The 18,650-nt window shown below is 40.2% G+C and overlaps 1 protein-coding gene across 3 annotated transcripts in view; it reads right to left on the reverse strand.

The window, feature by feature from the left end:
* The window catches only part of PRKN (parkin RBR E3 ubiquitin protein ligase), a 1,506,714-nt gene that overhangs the window by 674,825 nt on the left and 813,239 nt on the right, over window positions 1-18,650 (reverse strand). For all 3 annotated transcript variants that reach the window (XM_006152254.2, XM_006152253.2, XM_027773358.1), the window contains one exon: window positions 2,842-2,957. In XM_006152254.2, coding sequence (XP_006152316.1) covers window positions 2,842-2,957 — 116 coding nt within the window. The remainder of the gene's footprint in view (window positions 1-2,841; window positions 2,958-18,650) is intronic.

Genomic DNA, 18,650 nt, shown 5'->3' on the forward strand with positions numbered 1-18,650 from the left:
GGAAATTTTGGCAACATGCATTAGGAACCTTAACAGTGTCCATGGACACTCCCGTACCTACGTCTATGACTGAGTTCTTAGAATCAAATGATTCAGACAATGATTCTGTAAAAGAATAAAAATCTCAGTCTTATTTTTTTAAAACACTAGAGATACATAAATGATAAGCAATGGGGAAACAGTTAAAAGAATTCCCATATGATGGGATCTTAAGTACCTATTTAAACAGATTGTTTTCATGAAATATTTTATGGCAAAAAAAAAAAACACCTTATCACAATGTTATGTTAAATGGAAAGAGCCAAATTAAAAAACTATACATACAATATTACATCCTACACACACAAGTACACATGCGATATTCAGCCATAATCAAATACAGAAAAGAATCAATCCAAAATCTTACTAAGTACTAGAGTAAAAATAATTTCTAGGGCCAGTAGTAGGTGGTGTAGTGGTTAAGGTGCTGGACTCCCACATGGCCAGCCAAAGTTCAAGTCCCAGACCTGGCATCTTGAAAATCATGCCAGATGCAAGAGTGACCAAAATCCCTGCAGGAGAATGAAGGAGAAAGGATCAGAGCAGGGCAATTCCACCTGGGGGATGATTTCTCACTCTCCCCATCACTGTCTCTTTCTGGCAAGTGCACATGCCTTACAGCAAAAGCCTTACAAAAAAATAATAATGATTTCTAACTTTTTTTTTTTTGTAGTTTACTGTGAGTGAATTACTTCTAAATTTAGAGCTTTTTTTTTTTTTTTTTTTTTTTTTTTTTTTTTTATGGGTCTTTCCCTTTTTTTCTATAGGGCGCTTGCACTCACCAGACAGACAGAGAGAGACAGAGAAACAGAAAGTGAGAAATCATCACCCGGGGGAATGGCCATGCCACAATCTCTTCTCCTCCATTCTCCTCCCGGGATCTTGGGCACGCATGCACAAGCGCCCAGCGTGAGTTTAAGCCACTGCGTCCAGGACTCAAACCGCGGTCGACTACATGGGAGTCCAGTGACATAGCTGTTACACTAACTGCTGGTCCCAATTACTTCCACATTTAAAAAAGTGTATATTATCAGAAACAAAACAGAACAAAACAACAACAACAACAATCACTAAAACACAATGTGCAGAACTGCAGTGTCCTCATGCAGGCAACAGTGACATCCTTTCACATGAATTCATCGACCATAGAAGAAAGAGTTCTCTTCTCTTTCTTCTATATAGAGTAGTCCTCTGCTTCCTTATACAAGAAAGGACCTATTCAATCAAGTGGTGGTTATATCTGCATGCATTTAAATTTAACTGAATTTAGTAACTTCTATTTATAAAATCCCCAGAAAGAAATAACATGAAAAATTTTATTGTGACAATATTATTTTTCTAGCAATTATCTACCTGTGTATCTGGGAAGCAGCTCATTTCTTTCTAAAGATGTTGCTAATTATTAATATAAAAGTGACAGACTAACAGCAGGAAAAAGGGAGGGCAATGCTCATAATGAGATAACACTACCATCACTATGTATGTTAATATCATCTTTATCAACTTTAATAGAAGGTTTTAAATGGTTGCTCGTGGGCTGCAGTTTTACTTACATAAAAATGTTTAAAAATTTTCCTTTGAAATACTGAAATTGATCTTTTTTTAGAGAAACATAGAGCCCCAGAGAGTGAGACAGGGACAAAGCGACCCCCAGTGGAGTATAGTCATGCTGCCATCTCAGCTCCTTCACTTCGCCACCCTGTGGAGATCTGGGGCATGTGCATGCATGTTTGTTAAGCTGCCGAGACCAGAATTCAAATTCCAGTCAGCCATGTGGGATCTGGTTCCCTTAACCACTAAGCTATGGGGTTGGACCAAAATGTGATTTTAATTACCTCTTGCTATTAAAGCACTTAATTTCTCACTTTTGTACATTTGATTCCTTTCCTGAAAGAAAATGCCAACAGCATCACCCCAGCTATTCCTGTGTGTTGAAAGCATTCGCCAGGGGCAGTCATTCACCTCACCAAGGGAAACTTAAGTGCCACGTTTTGGTGGCTATTTGTGTGGGTTGTGTGTTCCCCCCTGCCATAATGGTGACTAAACATGTAGCGAAAGGAAAAATAGATCTCATTTTTATCCCTTCTTGGAAACAGGTTTGTTCAACAGATGTTGTTAAGGTTTTCAGGTTTCTATTAGTCAACATTTTAATTTAAATTTATTAAAGAATAGAAATACCATGGTAGGTGTATTCATACTCAGTAATCAGTAAATAATAGAGTTTAAAGTGACTTTAAAAGGTCATCTAGCACAGTTCCAGGTGTCAAAGAGAGACAATACTTAAAATGATTAGAGTACGGAGCTGTTTTTTTTTTCTTTCTTTCTTTCTTTTTTTTTTAATCTGGAACAAAAAACACTTTGACTTTATCTTTGACTTTATTTTCATTAAGCCATTTTGAAATTTTATCACAAGCTCTTTTTGATACCAGATCTAAGTCCTTACTACTGCAACTTGTGCTTCTCAGCCACCCTTACAGAACTTGTAATAAAGCCCGTTTCTTTTCCTCTGTTCATTTGAATGTTACAGAATGAGGAATTTAACTTACTGATATGGATGAGTTTACATTTTACACTCGAACACATGAGTTTATCTTTTAATTCTAAAATTACACTATTTTTAGGTATGCCATATTACATATTTTAGAACCAAATTTGACTAAACTAAGTAGTTAGCATTTTGAACAGCTTTATCACATTACAATATGCCAAATTGGGTGGACGTTATCAAAACAGAAGCTCCAGGTAAAACAGGCCTGAGGAGGGGCCGTGCGGGAGGTTGGCACCAGGCAAGGGGGTCCTTACCTGATGTCTGTGCACGTTATGCAGGCGATGTCTCGATTATTTGTTGTGATGAGGTTCAAAGCTACTGAGGTTTCCTTGTCAGAGGTTGGGTGTGCTCCACATTTAAAGAAAAATTCCTGAAACAGTGAGAAATATGATGATATGCATGGATCCCGACTGGCCATTTTTCCCTCTCTAAACATTTAGACAGTAAATAAGCTCTTGGGCAAGAGAGAAAATCAGTCATTAATATGAGTTAGAAATAAATCAGCATCAAATCTCCTTGAGGGAAAGAACGTCCTTGTGCCAAACTGGTCAACAATTCCCTGATAGAAGGGTCCCCATGACGGTACTTCTCATTCTTCTACTGTTCTAACCAGGGGGCTGGGGAAACCCTCTGTGCCCCTCACTTAGCAATAGCCCTAGATAAGTGAGTCCAGAAGAACAGCAGAATGCAGATGCAGGAGGAAACCTAGAGTAGCATCTCACAAATGAAGTAAAGGAGACCGGGAGTCATAAACTGGTTTGCTCAGACTCAAACGATAAGGGATGAAGCCAAGAAGTAACCTAAGCACCCCAAGGGGACATGGAGGCTTGGAGCACTACATCGCTGTTCTGTTGGTCATCCAGCAGTGACAGTGCTATATAAAGGACCTGGAGGACCCTGCTATGAGTAAGCCGCAGGGTGTGTGGACACGTAGTGGGTGTAGAGGACAGCAGCAGAGCACTGTCCTTCCTAGGCTCTCCATCCTATTCCAGAGCTGCTCCTTTCCTGCCTCGCTCCAACCTCCCAGAATTCCCTGGGAGGCCCTATTCCTGCCCCAGACAGTGGGAGGTATCTCGATTTTCTTCTTAGTTCCTTTCCCAGCCAAGTCCTGCAAGAAACTTCTTTGTTTTAGCTTGTCACACAGGTCACATTCTTTCGATTGATAATATTCTCCTTCCTCAACTAAAACTTCTCTTTACTTTTCTTCATTTCTTCCTCTCTAATTTTTATATTTGTTCTTATATCCTTTTCCCCCCACCCTTACATCAAGGTGGTGGGGCAGGAATTGCTCGGTTTCTTGTCAAACGGCCTCTGAACCCTCCATGATACACCTACGAGGCTAAGTAAATTTTCTGCTACTGCAAAAATCTATATGAATATACTACTGGCTGGTAGAAGAGCCCCTGAGTATTACACTTATGTCTAACTCCAGTTATGTATAGCTACCTGGAATGTAGAAAGTATTTTCTCTTAAACATCAGTTCTGGTGCCAACCAACTTTTAGACAGAGCACCAGGTATTACTGTATATTTAATCTGGAATGTGGGTGGCTCTGTGCATTGTACAGTCTTTGTAGCATTTCCCTACTCCTCATTGGAGCCTGTGTGTAGCCACAGACAATGTGAGAGCGAGTGGGCACAGCTGAGTCTTAATAAAACTCTATTTTAAAAAATGCATGGCAAATTGGGTTTAGCTTACAGGCCAGTTTGTCCACCCTGAGTTATTTGTGGAATGCATTCTTCATATTTGTACCCTAACAGCCAGGCTTAGGACAGTCACTAGATTTATTTTCTTAAATGAAAATTTAATAGATGTATTTAATAAATGCTATGGTGTCCCCTTATACATCTGACAGCACCATTTAATTTGTTCTTTTCCTTCTTGTAACCTGACTAACCTCATTCTTCTCTGACATGTAGAACTATGCGCAGTACGCCAGCACCTCACACTCCGGTGCGCATCAGAATCACTTGGGGGCAGGGAGGGTATAGGCTTGTTAAAGGGGAGATTATTGGGCCCATTCGCAGATTTTCTAAATCCTTCTTTTTTTTTTTATTGCCAGGGTGCATATGTGCTCACTAGGGATGTTGGGGGGGATGCACCTCCATTTCTCTTCACATCAGGATTTAGGGATGTGTACCCACACAAGCCCATCCTTGTTTTTCAAGCCACAGAGGCTGGGGTTCAAAGTGTGGTCAGTCATATGGGATGCAGCTCCCTATGCACAGGGCTTAACCGCCACACTACAAGGCCAGATCATATTTTCTAAATTCTGAGATGTCATCAAGGGTTTGAATTTCTTTTAATTTTTTTTTAAGAGAAATTTTTTGCAATAGGGCATGTGTGCTTGCTGGAGAGACAGAGAGAGACAACAGAGAGACAGAAAGCGAGCTATCATCCCCAGGGGGAATGACCACTCTTCAGTCCCTTCTCCATTCTCCTCTTGGGTTTTTTGTTTTTTGTTTTTTTTTTTGGTATGCATGCACATGCACCCGGCATGAGTTTCAATGTGCTGGGTCCAGGACTCGAACTGCGATCGACTATGTGAGTGTTCAGTAACATAACCATTATATCATCTGCTTGTCCCAAGAATGTGTAGTTCTAACAAGGTGCCAGGTGACACTGTTACTGTTGCTCTGGGCCGTTCTTCACAAACCAGAGTTACACCGACGTCAGTGGCAAAGTGAGTAAACCGCTTTCTCAGAAGACTGCAGCTGTGGTAGACCTACACACTTGATCTGTAAGTAATGCCACATCTCCGTTGGACCTGTTACTTTCCAGAAACCTAGAGTGCGCCATTTACAGAGAAGTATCCTGAAGCCAGGCGTCTGGAAACCAGTACATCCTTCACTCCAAGTCTCTTACAGTCCAGATGCGTAGAGGGAACCTACCTACCTTGCACAGAGGCACAGGTGCCCGCCCTGCTCCCTGCAGCCTTCACTCCGGATGAGTGTGCTGCTGGAACAGACCAGTGCCTGGCGTGTGTGACAGGCCGAGATCCAGGCATGCCTACTGAGTCCTGCTCAGGAGCCAGGCCCTGCCTAGCAGCAGCATGGAAATCATGCTGGCTAGTTGAACATGAAATGCCATCCTTTTTACTCAATCTTCTAAAATGCTACAAACCCACTAGAGATCAGTTCAAGGGTATTGAGAATAAGATTTAAAACAATTCCTGACTGCTAAAGCAAAAAGTTTGGAGGGCATGACTGGCCCTTATGAAATACACTGAGCTAGTTATTACTGCTTTCTGCAGACATAAAAGGGAAAAAAAAATCCAGGCCTCTCATTCATAACATAAAGTAATTCCTCCAAAACAGCTGAGTTTGCTGGACTATTGAGAAGGTATTTCATATACAGATAAACAGATAGAAAATATTTATGTTTTTTCTTAGCTTGCAGAAAGATCTGGTAGATGTTCAGCTAACAAGTCACAAATTGTTCTAACACCAGATAAAATTCAGCCAGATAAAAGCCAAAATCCTTTCTATCGAGGGTGAGTGTTACAGATAATGGTATAAGAAGTCATAAACATTTGGAAAATTCAAGAATTCACATGGTATAATAAAACTAATATGTGAATTACTGACTCTCTAAGTATATATGCTTTATTAGTAAACTTTAGTGCTTTCTCACCATTTTTTTATGTAAAAATTCTACAGAAGAACTATGAAGGACTGAAATTTCACCCAACTTGAATGCTGACAAGTCAGTCTCCTATGGCATCATGGAAGCTGGGAGAAGGCAAGAGACTTCTGGGTCAGAGACAAAGGACTTCATGACCTAGAGCACAGGCAGAAAGAAGCCTAAGCATCATATTATGTCAGTTTCCAGGCACCCCAAATCCCACGAGGGTGAAGTGGATGGGCTACACTGGATACTGAGTGTGCAGTGACTGCATCACAGCTGAGAACCCCAAGCTCAGAGACTTGGATCTGTCTCTTTTTATTATTTTATTTAATTTTGCCAGAGTGTGTACACTTATCAGGGAGAGACACATTAAGAGATGGAGAGAGAATGAGAGAGAGAAAGTGAGAAAGAACTCCCCATGGAGGATGACCACACCCCAATCCCTTCTCTAACTCTCCCTCCTTTCAAGATTTTGGGCATACACACACACACACGTGCATCTGGAGTGTCTCAAGGTGTCAGATCCAGGACTCTAACCACAACATTGGCTTGTGGGATTCATCTGCCTTAACCACAATACCACTAACTGGTCTGAACTTGAATTGCTATAAGCAAGCCTTTTTTTCAAACTTGAAGGGGTTCATTGTCTTTATTGTATCAAATGGGAAGCAAATCTGCCCTTTTCCCTGGAGAGAGTCATAATCTATCTTCCAAGGTCATTTGCTATACAATTTCCTTGAAAATATGGTCCAGGACAAAAGGGTAGTTGGTGCCTCCTTCGCAAAATGGAAAATATATGAGAAACCCATGGAGGACTGTCTCTCAGTAGTAATAATGCCTTTCCCACCTACAGGTCAACTAGTAGAGAAATGTGGTCATTCCACCTTCTATACCATCAGTGGATTTGGATTTCAAAAGTCTTTTCTGAGATAGCCAGTCTGAATTCAAAACAAATAATAAAGAAAAACAGAACAGAAGTTACAAGAACCTTTTTCAAAAATCCTATCTTGGGTATCTCAGATAGTTTGCTTACTACCCAGGGGTGTCAACTTACAGATAATTCCAAGATTCTTTGGCAGTAACCATCTATGAATTCTGCTTTTTTCTGTTTTCTTACTCTTGATTGTTCAGGTTGCAAAATTGAGGAAGTCAAGGCCGAGAAAGACTTCTGGCTGGAGTCTAACCAGGTAGGTCAGAAAACTGACCCACTATAAGGTCCTACCATTGGGAGCACAGCGGACTTTGAATGTGACCCAGGAAACCTATCAGGGCTGAATGACAGTGGTCATGCCTAAAGACTAAGCTGCTCAGAGGGGTATTGTTCTAGCTACAGCCAGTGCTGGGGTGGCAGCAAAGTTGCTTCCAGGTCATCAGGGCAGCAGCAACCTTATAGGTGCAGCAGGAAGGATGTCCTAACTCTTTGGGGTGTAGGAGGAACAGCTATCAGGTCTAGTAAGGCTAGCACAGAATCCTGAACTCACATGTGAGCAAATTAAGATCTCAAAGGGGCCCACCTCTTACAAAAACAGCTCAGAGATAAATCAGCTGCAAAAAAGGAAACAAATAAACAAGTGTTGTTATATTAACTAATTCCTCTACCTAATCAAGGCTGTAGTTCTCACTGGTCAGCTCATTCCATTTAGATCCATCTACCCATTTCCGGGAAGCCTCAGTTTTCTAGAGACCTAAAATTTATGATGGCAACTGGTCAGTTTTGTTTTGATTTTAAGTAACAGCTTAAACTATTTTTAAAACCAGAAAAGAATAAGACCTTAAAAATGTCCTTGGTTTTAGGGACCAGCAGATGGTGTAATGGTTATATTGATGGACTTCCACATAATCAACTGTGGTTCAAGTCCCGACCCGGTGGCTTAAAACTCATGTTGGGTGTATGTGTGTGTTTATGCTCAAAATCCCAAGAGGAAAGGAAGAGAAGGGATTACAGCATGGCCATCCTCCTGGGGAGTGACTTTGTGCTTTCAATCTCTCTGTCTCTCCAGTGAGTGCATGTGCCCTAGAGCAAAAATTTCTCTTAAAAAAAGGAACTTGGTCTTATTAGGTTGTCAGGACAGTCTTGATGTATTTTTCTATTTTTCTATGCAAAAATGCATCATAACTTTTCCAACGACTCAACATATTGTGATACTGTTACATGTTCTGTGTTTTTCACCTTATTAGTTATTATTAAATAAACAATCTAACATCCAGTCAAGTTGTGTTTTTTGGGTTCTTAGAAACAAACTCACATTTTTTCTTTTCTTGACAAGTCTTTGGTCCTTTCCATCCACTTACTGGTATCCACATTTCTTCGTAACTCACCTGCTCTCTCATGACAGATTGTAGAGGCCTGACTCTTTAATCAAGTTAGACCCAAAAGATGAAAGGTTCCCCCAGGGGGAACTAACTCTAAACACTTCCCCTCAGTGCTGCGGCATTCTCTCTGCCTCATACACTATGCACTCTATCCATGACTCCTAGCAGTGCCACTCATCAGCACAGGGGACAAGCACAGCGACAAGATGGAATAAACCAACACAATCTGGCTACTGGATTGAAACCAAGATCCTACTGTATACACATTTATAGGCCTAGAAGCTAATTAGTCGTCTTTGAGTACAAGTTGATGGGTTCCAAATTATCATAAAAATATCTGACAACTGGCTTGAAAGCCATGCTTGTTCCAGTCACAATCTACTCAAATCTGAAAAAAAGTTAGCAATGAGACGTCTCGCTTATCCATGAATCTTCTAATAGCATTTACAGAACAACCTAAAGTGAAACATTTTTATAGATACCCTTTTAACAATTATATGCTTTTGAAATAAAATGTCGTACCTATCTTTACAAAGCGTGACATTCCACTTCAGTCTTCAAATCATTCTTAATTTAAATCCCCAAAAAGAAAACTAACTTTCCTGATAAAATCATAGGCACACAGAATTTCTACTGAGAAGACTGTAATGTGGTCAGTACTTAACAAGCAACTGAGTAGCCATTTGCATGGCTTAGGGTCTGGTCAGGAAAACAGCCCACACCAGGCAGTTCAACCACCTGGGAATTTAATACCCAGATCTAGTTACAAAAGTAACTAGGGGGAAGGAAGGACAGGGGAAAGGAAGCATTCCCAGGATTAGTCTCAGTAGGGGACAGCTTCTACCTTGAGTTGGAGGACAGCAGGAGAACATGGCAAAGTGGCCACAGTCCCACAGCGGGTTGGCTGGTGGAAGATGGCATAATAAAGGTGATGCGGCCATTGCTGGAAGTTCCCCCGAGAGAGAAAGACAGACAGCTCTGGCTCTGTTTTTTCTCTGCCCCTCTGTCTCCAACCTGAGCAAGGCCTAGGACTGCTCCTGCATATACAACAGAGAGGGGGGAAAGTGGTGTGGATCGGAAGCAATCCTGTCTATGAAGTCAAAGTGCTCCAAGTCTCCCTCTTTGTTAGAGGCAACACCTTCTAATTAGCTTCCACAAAAGAAAAAAAAATAGGTATTGCTCTGTAAAATGCATTAAAGATACATAAATATTTGTACTGCCTTTGTATTGACATTTTCAGCCTGAAATAAAGAAGTCTGACCCAAGCTTGTCAAGCAAGCAGTTTATTCAAGCCAACACGTGAGGAAGGGAGCTGCAGCAAGGACTTGAGCCAGCTGCAGCCAGTGCTCCCAAATGGTGGCGAAGGTTTGTTTTGTTTTGATTTGATTTTTAATAGAGCAAATGGGAAAGGAGGGGTCTACCAAAGTTTATTTTTCCCCTTAGAACTCACATTGGCTTACGAGATTAGCACAAGCTTCTGACTGGCCTTTAGATGATCCTATGCATCACACAGCCCCGTGCCATGGCTCCAGCCAGGAGCCGGGTTACAATGATATGCAGCTTGCGGTAACTTAGGCTAATTTAATTCAGTGCCAGCTGGGCAGGGAATTCTTTGTTAAAATGTGTCCTTGAGCAATTACTTCAGACAGGTATGTGGGGACTAAGTGAGCTTCAGACACTCTGTCTGAGGCCTGTCTCAGCAGACCTCATTCCTTAGACAGCTTTTAACTGTTTTCTTTCTGAAGTTTAAATTCAACTATTCCTCTTAAAAGATTATTCCACCAAATTTTCTACTGAGATTTACAGTACCTACAGGGCCATGGTCAGTACTTAGGAGATAAACTAGAAATAAGCATCTTACATCTATATCAAAGAAGTTCTCAGAGGAATTAAGTGCGGACGGACAGCCCATCACTTGAAATCAACCCAAATGCCTCTCACAGACCTGACGTCCTGTCTGTAGCTACAACCACAGATACTCCCAGGCCCTCCTCCTAGACCACGTCCAGGCCATGACAGTTCCTCATGTGGTGAGATACAGGCTCTGCAATGACTATTAGTGTTAAGCCTTATTATCCATTCAGAAGTGCTATTGTCAATGCTCATATTGAAGTTTTAATGTTCTCAGAGCTAAACTATGCCCAGTAAAGCATATTAACAGTACTCCCTGCTTAGAACGTAAGCAGAACAGCCACAGCACAGCTTGCTTGCCCTGCGACTTCACTGTGTCTCAGCCTTGATGCTGAAGTGTCAGACTTACCTGTGTTTATATATAACAGAAATTCAGTAGCTCATTAGGTCAGTTTTGATACAAAATACCATTATAAGACTTGGAGATTTCGTTAATTTAACAATGCCAGTTTTTAAATTAGGTTGCATCTAGTTAAATAAATCAAACTAAAAAGTTAATGAGTCTGTTATCATGCTCAATAAGTTTGTTTTTCTTAATAGGACATCAATAAAGCCTCTAGATAATGTGCAAAGTTTATCAGGAGAAAGAAAATCAATGTACTCCTGCAAAAAGCAAAACCATCTCAAAACTTGCCAGAGAGACAGAAAGTGAGAAATCACCCCCCAAAGGGGATGACCACACTGCAAATCCCTTCTGCTCCATTATCATCTCAGGGTTTTGGGTACACATGCACACGTGCTAGCATGACTTTCAAGCCACTGGGTCTGGGACTTAAACTGTGGTCAGCCATGTGGAAGTCCAGTGACATAACCATTATGCCATCCTATGGTCTCTGAAATGGGCTCTTTAAAGTGACTCCCACCATCAGCTTTCTTTTTACCACAAAAACAAAGAAAAAGTCACAAAAAAAAAACCCCTGGGGTGTGACAGCAAAGACTATGTCCCGTCACTCTTCTTTGTTAACTTGGAGAGATTGTCTTTTTAAAACAGGTATTTTATTAATCTACCAGGACCTACAGGCACTTCTAAGACTAATTTTGACATTTTTTTTTTCAGCCTGAAAACAAGGATTTTATTTTTTATCCTAGAAAGAGCATTCATTCTTGATGTCATCTCTAAATTTACCACTGTGGAAATTTAGAGCAAATGCTTTGATCATGGTTGTTTGTTAATATTTTTACACTTGTGCCATAATTATCTTGCTTTTAACATTCATCAAAGGTCCCTAATTCTAAAATTTTTGGAGCTAAGGGATAGTTGTCAAAGTTCCATTTAAAGCACCTGGTATGGGCTGGTGGTAGTGAGTCAGAGGTCCCTAATGGCCAACGGAGACCGTTCCTCACGTTTAACTTATTCCCTGGATTACTGGTCAGTCCAAGAGATTGTGGATCACTATTACACAGAACACAGTAGTTGGTTTTCCTTTTCAAGTTCTGATGTTCAACTGACAAGTTGTTCTGGTCATCACTACAGTAGCTCTCCCTGGATTTTCATCCTTCCTCCAGTAAACATTCAGGGATTGTTACTTCTGACCTCCAAACAATGGCAGGTACTTAAGTCATGTCATCTGCTCAGTAAATAAGTGGAGCATATTTTCTTCCAATTTTGTAGCCTAAACAGACTATAAAAGATTTTATTCATTATTGCTACTGTTCTTTATTTCTCTTAGAAGCTAAAGGTTTTCTATGCTCTTATAATGTGTTAGCTTGAAAGCACATAATGCATCCACACCATTTGCTAGTTTCGCATTTAGGCAATGCTTTCCAGCTTTTGTTCTCAGATAAATAAAACACAATATTAAAATATTTTGTTGCTCATAAGGAGTATTTCCTTTTGTAATTTCCCACCATCAATTCTTTATTGGATTACACTATTCAACCTTCGATAAAGGGTATATAAACAAATATCTGTTGGCTGCTAATAATGTGCAGTAAACTCAGGTTCTACATGACTCACTACCCGTAGATGAATTATTGTGTTCCTAGCATTTTCCAGGCAATCTCTAGAAGTTGGCAGTTATTTCACATTTATTTCTAAGTGTAGAAAAACTTATTCTAATTTCAACAGCCAATAACATAAAAGAGTGATTTAATCATATTTCCCTGGTTAATTATCTTACAGACCAAACACACTGGCTTGAACAAAGGCTTTGAAGCCTTATCCACCCTCCTACCTTACTATCTTCTTCTCCCCTCTTCCCATCTCAGTCCTGCTGTGAAAACCCTTTTCCTGGTTCCCTGCAGGTGGAGCTCTCTCTAGTCTTTGGGCCTATTTTGCTCATGATTCTCTCAGCAAGGTTTATCTTCTTTTCTTCCTCCCACCTTCTCCATTCATTTTTCCTTTTAAAGTCCCAGGTCCTTTAAACCTGGCTTCCACATCACCAGCCCTGGGGCCTTTGCTGATTCGGCGGGGCTGGGTAGAAGTAGGCTACCTCGGTGTCTCTGAAGCCTTGCTCTTGAATACTGACATTCCCTGCATCTACAGGTGTCTGGATGGCAAACGACTGCGTGTGTCTATTACCTTATCTGAAGAGCTGAAAGGATGGTTCAGAAGAACTCCCCTGGGCATGGGGGCATGCCATGGGGAAGACTGCCAGGAAATTCAGACTTGCAAACATTTCTATCCCTAGAAATAAGTGATTCACTCTGCTCTCTCCCCTCACTCTACGTAGTCTGCACCTTCCTCTTACTTATCCTACCCCACCCCGCCCCCTGCCCCTGTCAGAGACACACGGGCTTGTCAGAGTGAAAGTACTCCACAGTAAGGCATGGTCACCGCTAATCCTTATCCTCCATTTCTCCATCCCCTCAAGATTTGGGGCATGCACACACTCCCTTGGCATGTTTTTCAAGGTGCTGGGGCTGGGACTTGAACCACAATCAGCTATTTAGGATCTGGACTCCTCCTAACTTTTATTCCTATTTTTGTTGTTACTGAATCCACTGTACTGCTCATTTAGAAAACAAGGACCCTGAGAGGGCAGGACACCATCACTTCTCTCTCACAGCCAGAAGCTGAGAAATTCAGCAACTACAGCTTCCAAGTGTCCAGTCTGGGCACAGAAAGTGCAAAAGAAACATACCTTTTGGTAGCAATAATTCACAAAATGATAATATAACTTGTTTTTGGCTACAAGCAAAGAGAAATATTGAACAATAAAAAACACCCTAGCTTTAAAACATTTTAAATGACTTTCGACTTGGAATCTAAACTTTCTTTCCTCAAAAGTCCTTGTTTCTTTGGCAAGGAGGATTTAAAGCTTCTTTTTATTCCTGTTTTCTTTACTGCAGGCAGCACAGACAACGCAAACACTCCACTCAAGACAAAACTGGGCAAAGGCAAGTGCTTCATGTATTTTAATAGTTTCCCACATTCTCTGTACTTGCCTTACTTCCTCATTAGAGAAAGAAGAAAATAAAGTGGACTTTGTAAAGTTACCTATGAACTGCACATGCCAAGGAAGACCAACATGAATAAAACCAGAAATAAAAGTACTGAGTGAATTTCCCATCTGTCAGTACAGTCAATTATAAATGAAAAGAGTTAAAAAATTCAACAAATCATTCTATTTAAGCAAAATATATATGCACAGCCTTATGCATGTTTGTTATGTATGTACACACATATATGTATCTGAGTGTATGTACTAAACTGACTATTGGCTGGTCAGTTTCAGAGTCAAATTCATTAATACCATGTCTATCTTAAACAATAAGTTAAATAATAGAGAGAAACATCAAAGCTTTTGAGTTATGAGGGTGCCATTAAAATAATCTACCTATCCATCCCTCTAACCTGTTCCTCCTAACAGACTGTTACAAAATCCATTCTTGGATGGCATCCATGTGTACATCTGTGTGAGGAGAACATCTCCTGGACAGCTGGATGCCCCTGCACCAGCCACCAGAAATCTAACAAACTCAGTAAGAGTTAAAATATTCAGACACCAGGGCTGGCCCCAGTGCCTAGTGGTGCCAGATCCAACATGGCTAGCCACACTTTGAATCCCAACCCTCCAGGGCTTCAGAAAATACTCCATGCAGTGTGTGTGTGTGTGTGTGTGTGTGTGTGTGTGTGTGCATGCGTGTATGTGCCCCAGTCCTTACAGGATGGAGAAATGGAGGAGAAGGAATTGCAGCACGACCACACTCCACGGGGTTGCTTACTTCCTCTCCCTCCCTCTCTCTCTCTCTGACAAGCATATGTGCCCTCTGGCAATTTAAATAAAAGAACACTCAGGCGCTAAATGAAAATGTTCACTAGTACTGGTAGTAAGCATTGCTGAATAAGAAAACAGAGCACATTTCATCAATTGTTTGGACAAATGACAGGGAAACAGTTATTTTTATTTCCAGATAACATGATGGTATACCCAAAAAGCCTAAGAGGCTCAAGAGTAAGTTATTAAAACTAATGAGAAAAGTTTACATGGTTCAATGTAAAAATATAGTAAAAACTTTGGTTTCCTTCATAATAGCAAAGTTTAGTTAGAAATGAAATAGAAAAAATCTCATTCCTAATATCAACAAAAAATATAAAATACTGCACATTTATTCAATAAGAAAGGCTAAGGATTTATTCTAAGTATTTAAAAATAAAGACAAGTAGGGACTAGCAGATGGCATAGTAGTTATGTTGCTGGACTCCCATGTAGTTGAATGTGGTTTGAGTATGGGACCCTGTGGATTAAACCTCACACTGGGCAGTGTGCGTGCATGCCCAAGATCCCGAGAAGAGAATAGAGGAAAAGGAATTCTCTCTGTCTCTCTGGCAAGCACACATGCCCTATAGCAAAAATCTCTCTCAAAATAATAATAATAATAATAATAATAATAATAATAATAAAAGTAAGTAAATAGAGACAAATAAATAAAGAACAATGTTCTTTTCTTTTTCTTTCTTTTTTTGTTTAGAGGCCTTTGTTTTGTTTTGTTTTGCTTTAGAGCACGTGCACTTGTCAGAGAGACAGAAAGTGAAAAATCACAAAATCACTCCCTAGGGGGAATGGCCATATTGCAATCCCTTCTCCTCCACTCTCCTCTCAGGATTTTAGGCATGCACACACACATGCCCAGCATGAGATTCAAGCTACCTGGTCCAGGACTTGAACCACAGTTGGCCACGTGGGAGTCCAGTGCCTTAACCACCATACCACCTGCTGACCCCAAGAACCATGTTATTAATGTAAAGGGTAGTTATCACTTAAAGACCAGTCTTCTAATTTATCTTTAATTCTGGCACAACTCATATTGAATCTACAGGTAGAATTTCTTTGGGAGAGGAGATGAAGCTTGGACACAAAAACAGTTTAGAATCTTAAGAAAAAAAAATGTGGGAAAATTTCTAAGACAATTTTTTTTAGAAAACAAGAGCTAAAGTAACACCCCAGTAGGTATCACAACTTGCTAAGCCTTTATACGGTGAATAAAGTATTTGCATAGAAAGGTATTAATAGGCTAGTGGGACAGAAGAGATTCTAACAAAACCTATAATACATGCAATAATTGGTCACTCACCATGGAAGGAAATAAGCCCAGATAGATTAATTATCTAAATATTAAAACAATGGAAAAGGGTTTAATGAAATAGTAGACGTGATTCATATAAGCCTGCAACAGGAGCACTTTCAGAAAGATAAAAACTGAACATCTCTCTCTATATAAAGAAGAACATCCTTCATTTCAAAAATATCTGCAATGAAAAAAGGTAAAAAAGAAAAATTTACAGAATACACAGATGAAGGGATAATATACTCTACTCTTTTTTTTAAAAAATCCAATTTCTTGTTCACATTTAATTGCTGTACGTCTCTACAGCACACATTATAGTTTCTCAATGCATGTAGTACGTTACCATCAAGTCAAGGATATTACCATATACAACACATCATTTTCAGTGGATACATTTATATTATGTCAGGGGTGGGTGTGAGGATTCAGGGAAGAAATATACCTACTCTTTTTCAAAAATTTTTAATTTTTTTATGCTTTCAAGAGACTTTTTCTATAGGGTGTATGTGCTTGCTGGAGAGACAGAGAGAGACAGAAAGTGAGAAATCATCCCCCGGGTCAGTGGGGGATGGCCACACCACAATCCCTTTTCCATTCTCCTCACACACCCAGTGTGAGTTTCAAGCTGCCCAGTCAGGACCCAGAACTGCAGGTGGCATTGTGGGAGTGCAGCACTTAACCACTATGCCACCTGCTGGCTCAGAAATATACTGACTCTTAAAAGAAAAGATATTTTTATCAGTTACAAAATGGCAAGCAAACCAATTCAATGGGAAAGAACATAATATGACAAATATAAGAAGAGAAAATGGACAAGGCTCATAGCATGAAATGATGCTTAACTGTACCGGTAGTCAAAGAAATACTAAATAAACACAGCAATGACATGCCATTTTCATGCATGACTTTATCAAAAACGAAAGATCAGGCCAGCAGGTGGTGTGGAGATTAAGGTGCTGGATTCCACGTGATCAACTCTGTGGTTGCAGCCCTGGACCTGGTGGCTTGAAAATCATGCTGGGCATGCGTGTGTGCATGTCCAAGATCCCAGCAGGAGAGTGGAAAAGAAGGGACTGTGGAATGGCCATACCCCTGGGGGTTGATTTTTTTTTTAACCTCCCTCTTAAAAGCACAAGCATCCTATAGCAAAAACTAGGGGGGGGGGGGGAACCTGAAAAAAAAATAGATCAAGATCTGAGAGTTAGTATGTCCTGAATGAGAACACTGAGCACGTGGGAAATGGTTCCATTTCTTTGGAAAATGACCTAGCAGTTTGGATACAAAAGAACTGAACAGAAAACTCTCTAAGAAAGACATACAAACAGCCAAAAAAACATATGAAAAAATACTCAACATCCCTCATCATACAGGAGGTGGAAATCAAAACCACAATGAGATACCATCTAGCTCCAGTCTGAATGGCTAAGATTAAAAAAACAAAGAATAATAAATGCTGGTAAGGCTGTGGTGAAAAGGGAACTCTCCTACACTGTTGGTGGGAATGTAAATTAGTACGGCCACTGTGGAGAACAATATAGAGATTCCTCAAAGACCTACAAATAGAACTATCATACAATTCAGCAATTTTACTCCTGGGTATCTACCCAAAGGATACGAATACACTCAACTGGAAAAATACTTGCCTATCCACATTTATTGTGGCATTTTTTTACAATTGCCAGGACATTTGTACCAGCTCAAAAGTCCAAGAACAGGTGAATGGATTGAAAAAGTGTGGCACAAACACACTATGGAATACCACTCAGCTATAAAAACATTGAGACCCTGGACTTCGATAGAAAATGAATGGATATGGAAGATTTAGTGCTAAGTGAAGCAAGCCACACTATGAAAGAGAGGCATTGTATGTCCCCTCCTAATACATACTGAATGTCTGCACTCTAGGGCAGAAACTGAAAGACCAGATGGTACAAAGGACTGAGAGCAACTGTGGATGCTAGAGACAGTGTGGGAGGAGGGTGGGAAATAGGCGAGGGTGGAAGGGAGGGAATCAGGGGAAAAAGAAAGAAGTAAAACATTTGAGAGCAACAAAAATGGAAAATTATCTGTTGATGATAATATGTATAAGCGATACCTTTGATTGAACCAATATGGTGTATTCAGAATGGGAAAATGCATTTGGTATGCTATAATGATACACAGTGACTGAATGTAAAAAATACACAGTTTTAAAAATGCAAAAAATATTTTAATGTCACATTTGTTTTATTCAGTTACTCTTATTAACAAAAACAACAGTATCAGTGTATAATTTTATATAGAGGGATTTTACTTCAATAGTTTGTAGAAAAAAATGAGTTTTGCACAATATTTATGTTATGAAGTATTATGCAGCTATGGGACCAGCAGTTAGCATAATGGCTATGTCGCTGAACTCCCACATAGTCAACTGCAGTTCAAGTCCTGGACCCGGTGGCTTAAACTCATGCTGGGTGCGTGTGCGTGTGTGCCCAAGATCCCAAGAGGAGAATGGAGGAGAAGGGATTGTGGCATGGTCATCCCCCCTGGGGAGTGATTTCTTGCTTTCTATCTCTCTGTCTCTTTCTGTCTTTCTGGTGAGTGCACGCACCCTGTAGCGAAGATCTCTCAAAACAAAACAAAACAAGACAAAAAAAGTATTATGCAGCTATTAAAATGAATAAATTTGTTTTATATAAGTGTATCGATCTTGAAAGCTTTA

The sequence above is a fragment of the Tupaia chinensis genome, unplaced genomic scaffold, assembly GCF_000334495.1.
Source record: "Tupaia chinensis unplaced genomic scaffold, TupChi_1.0 Scaffold000346_1, whole genome shotgun sequence".
NCBI lineage: Eukaryota > Metazoa > Chordata > Mammalia > Scandentia > Tupaiidae > Tupaia > Tupaia belangeri.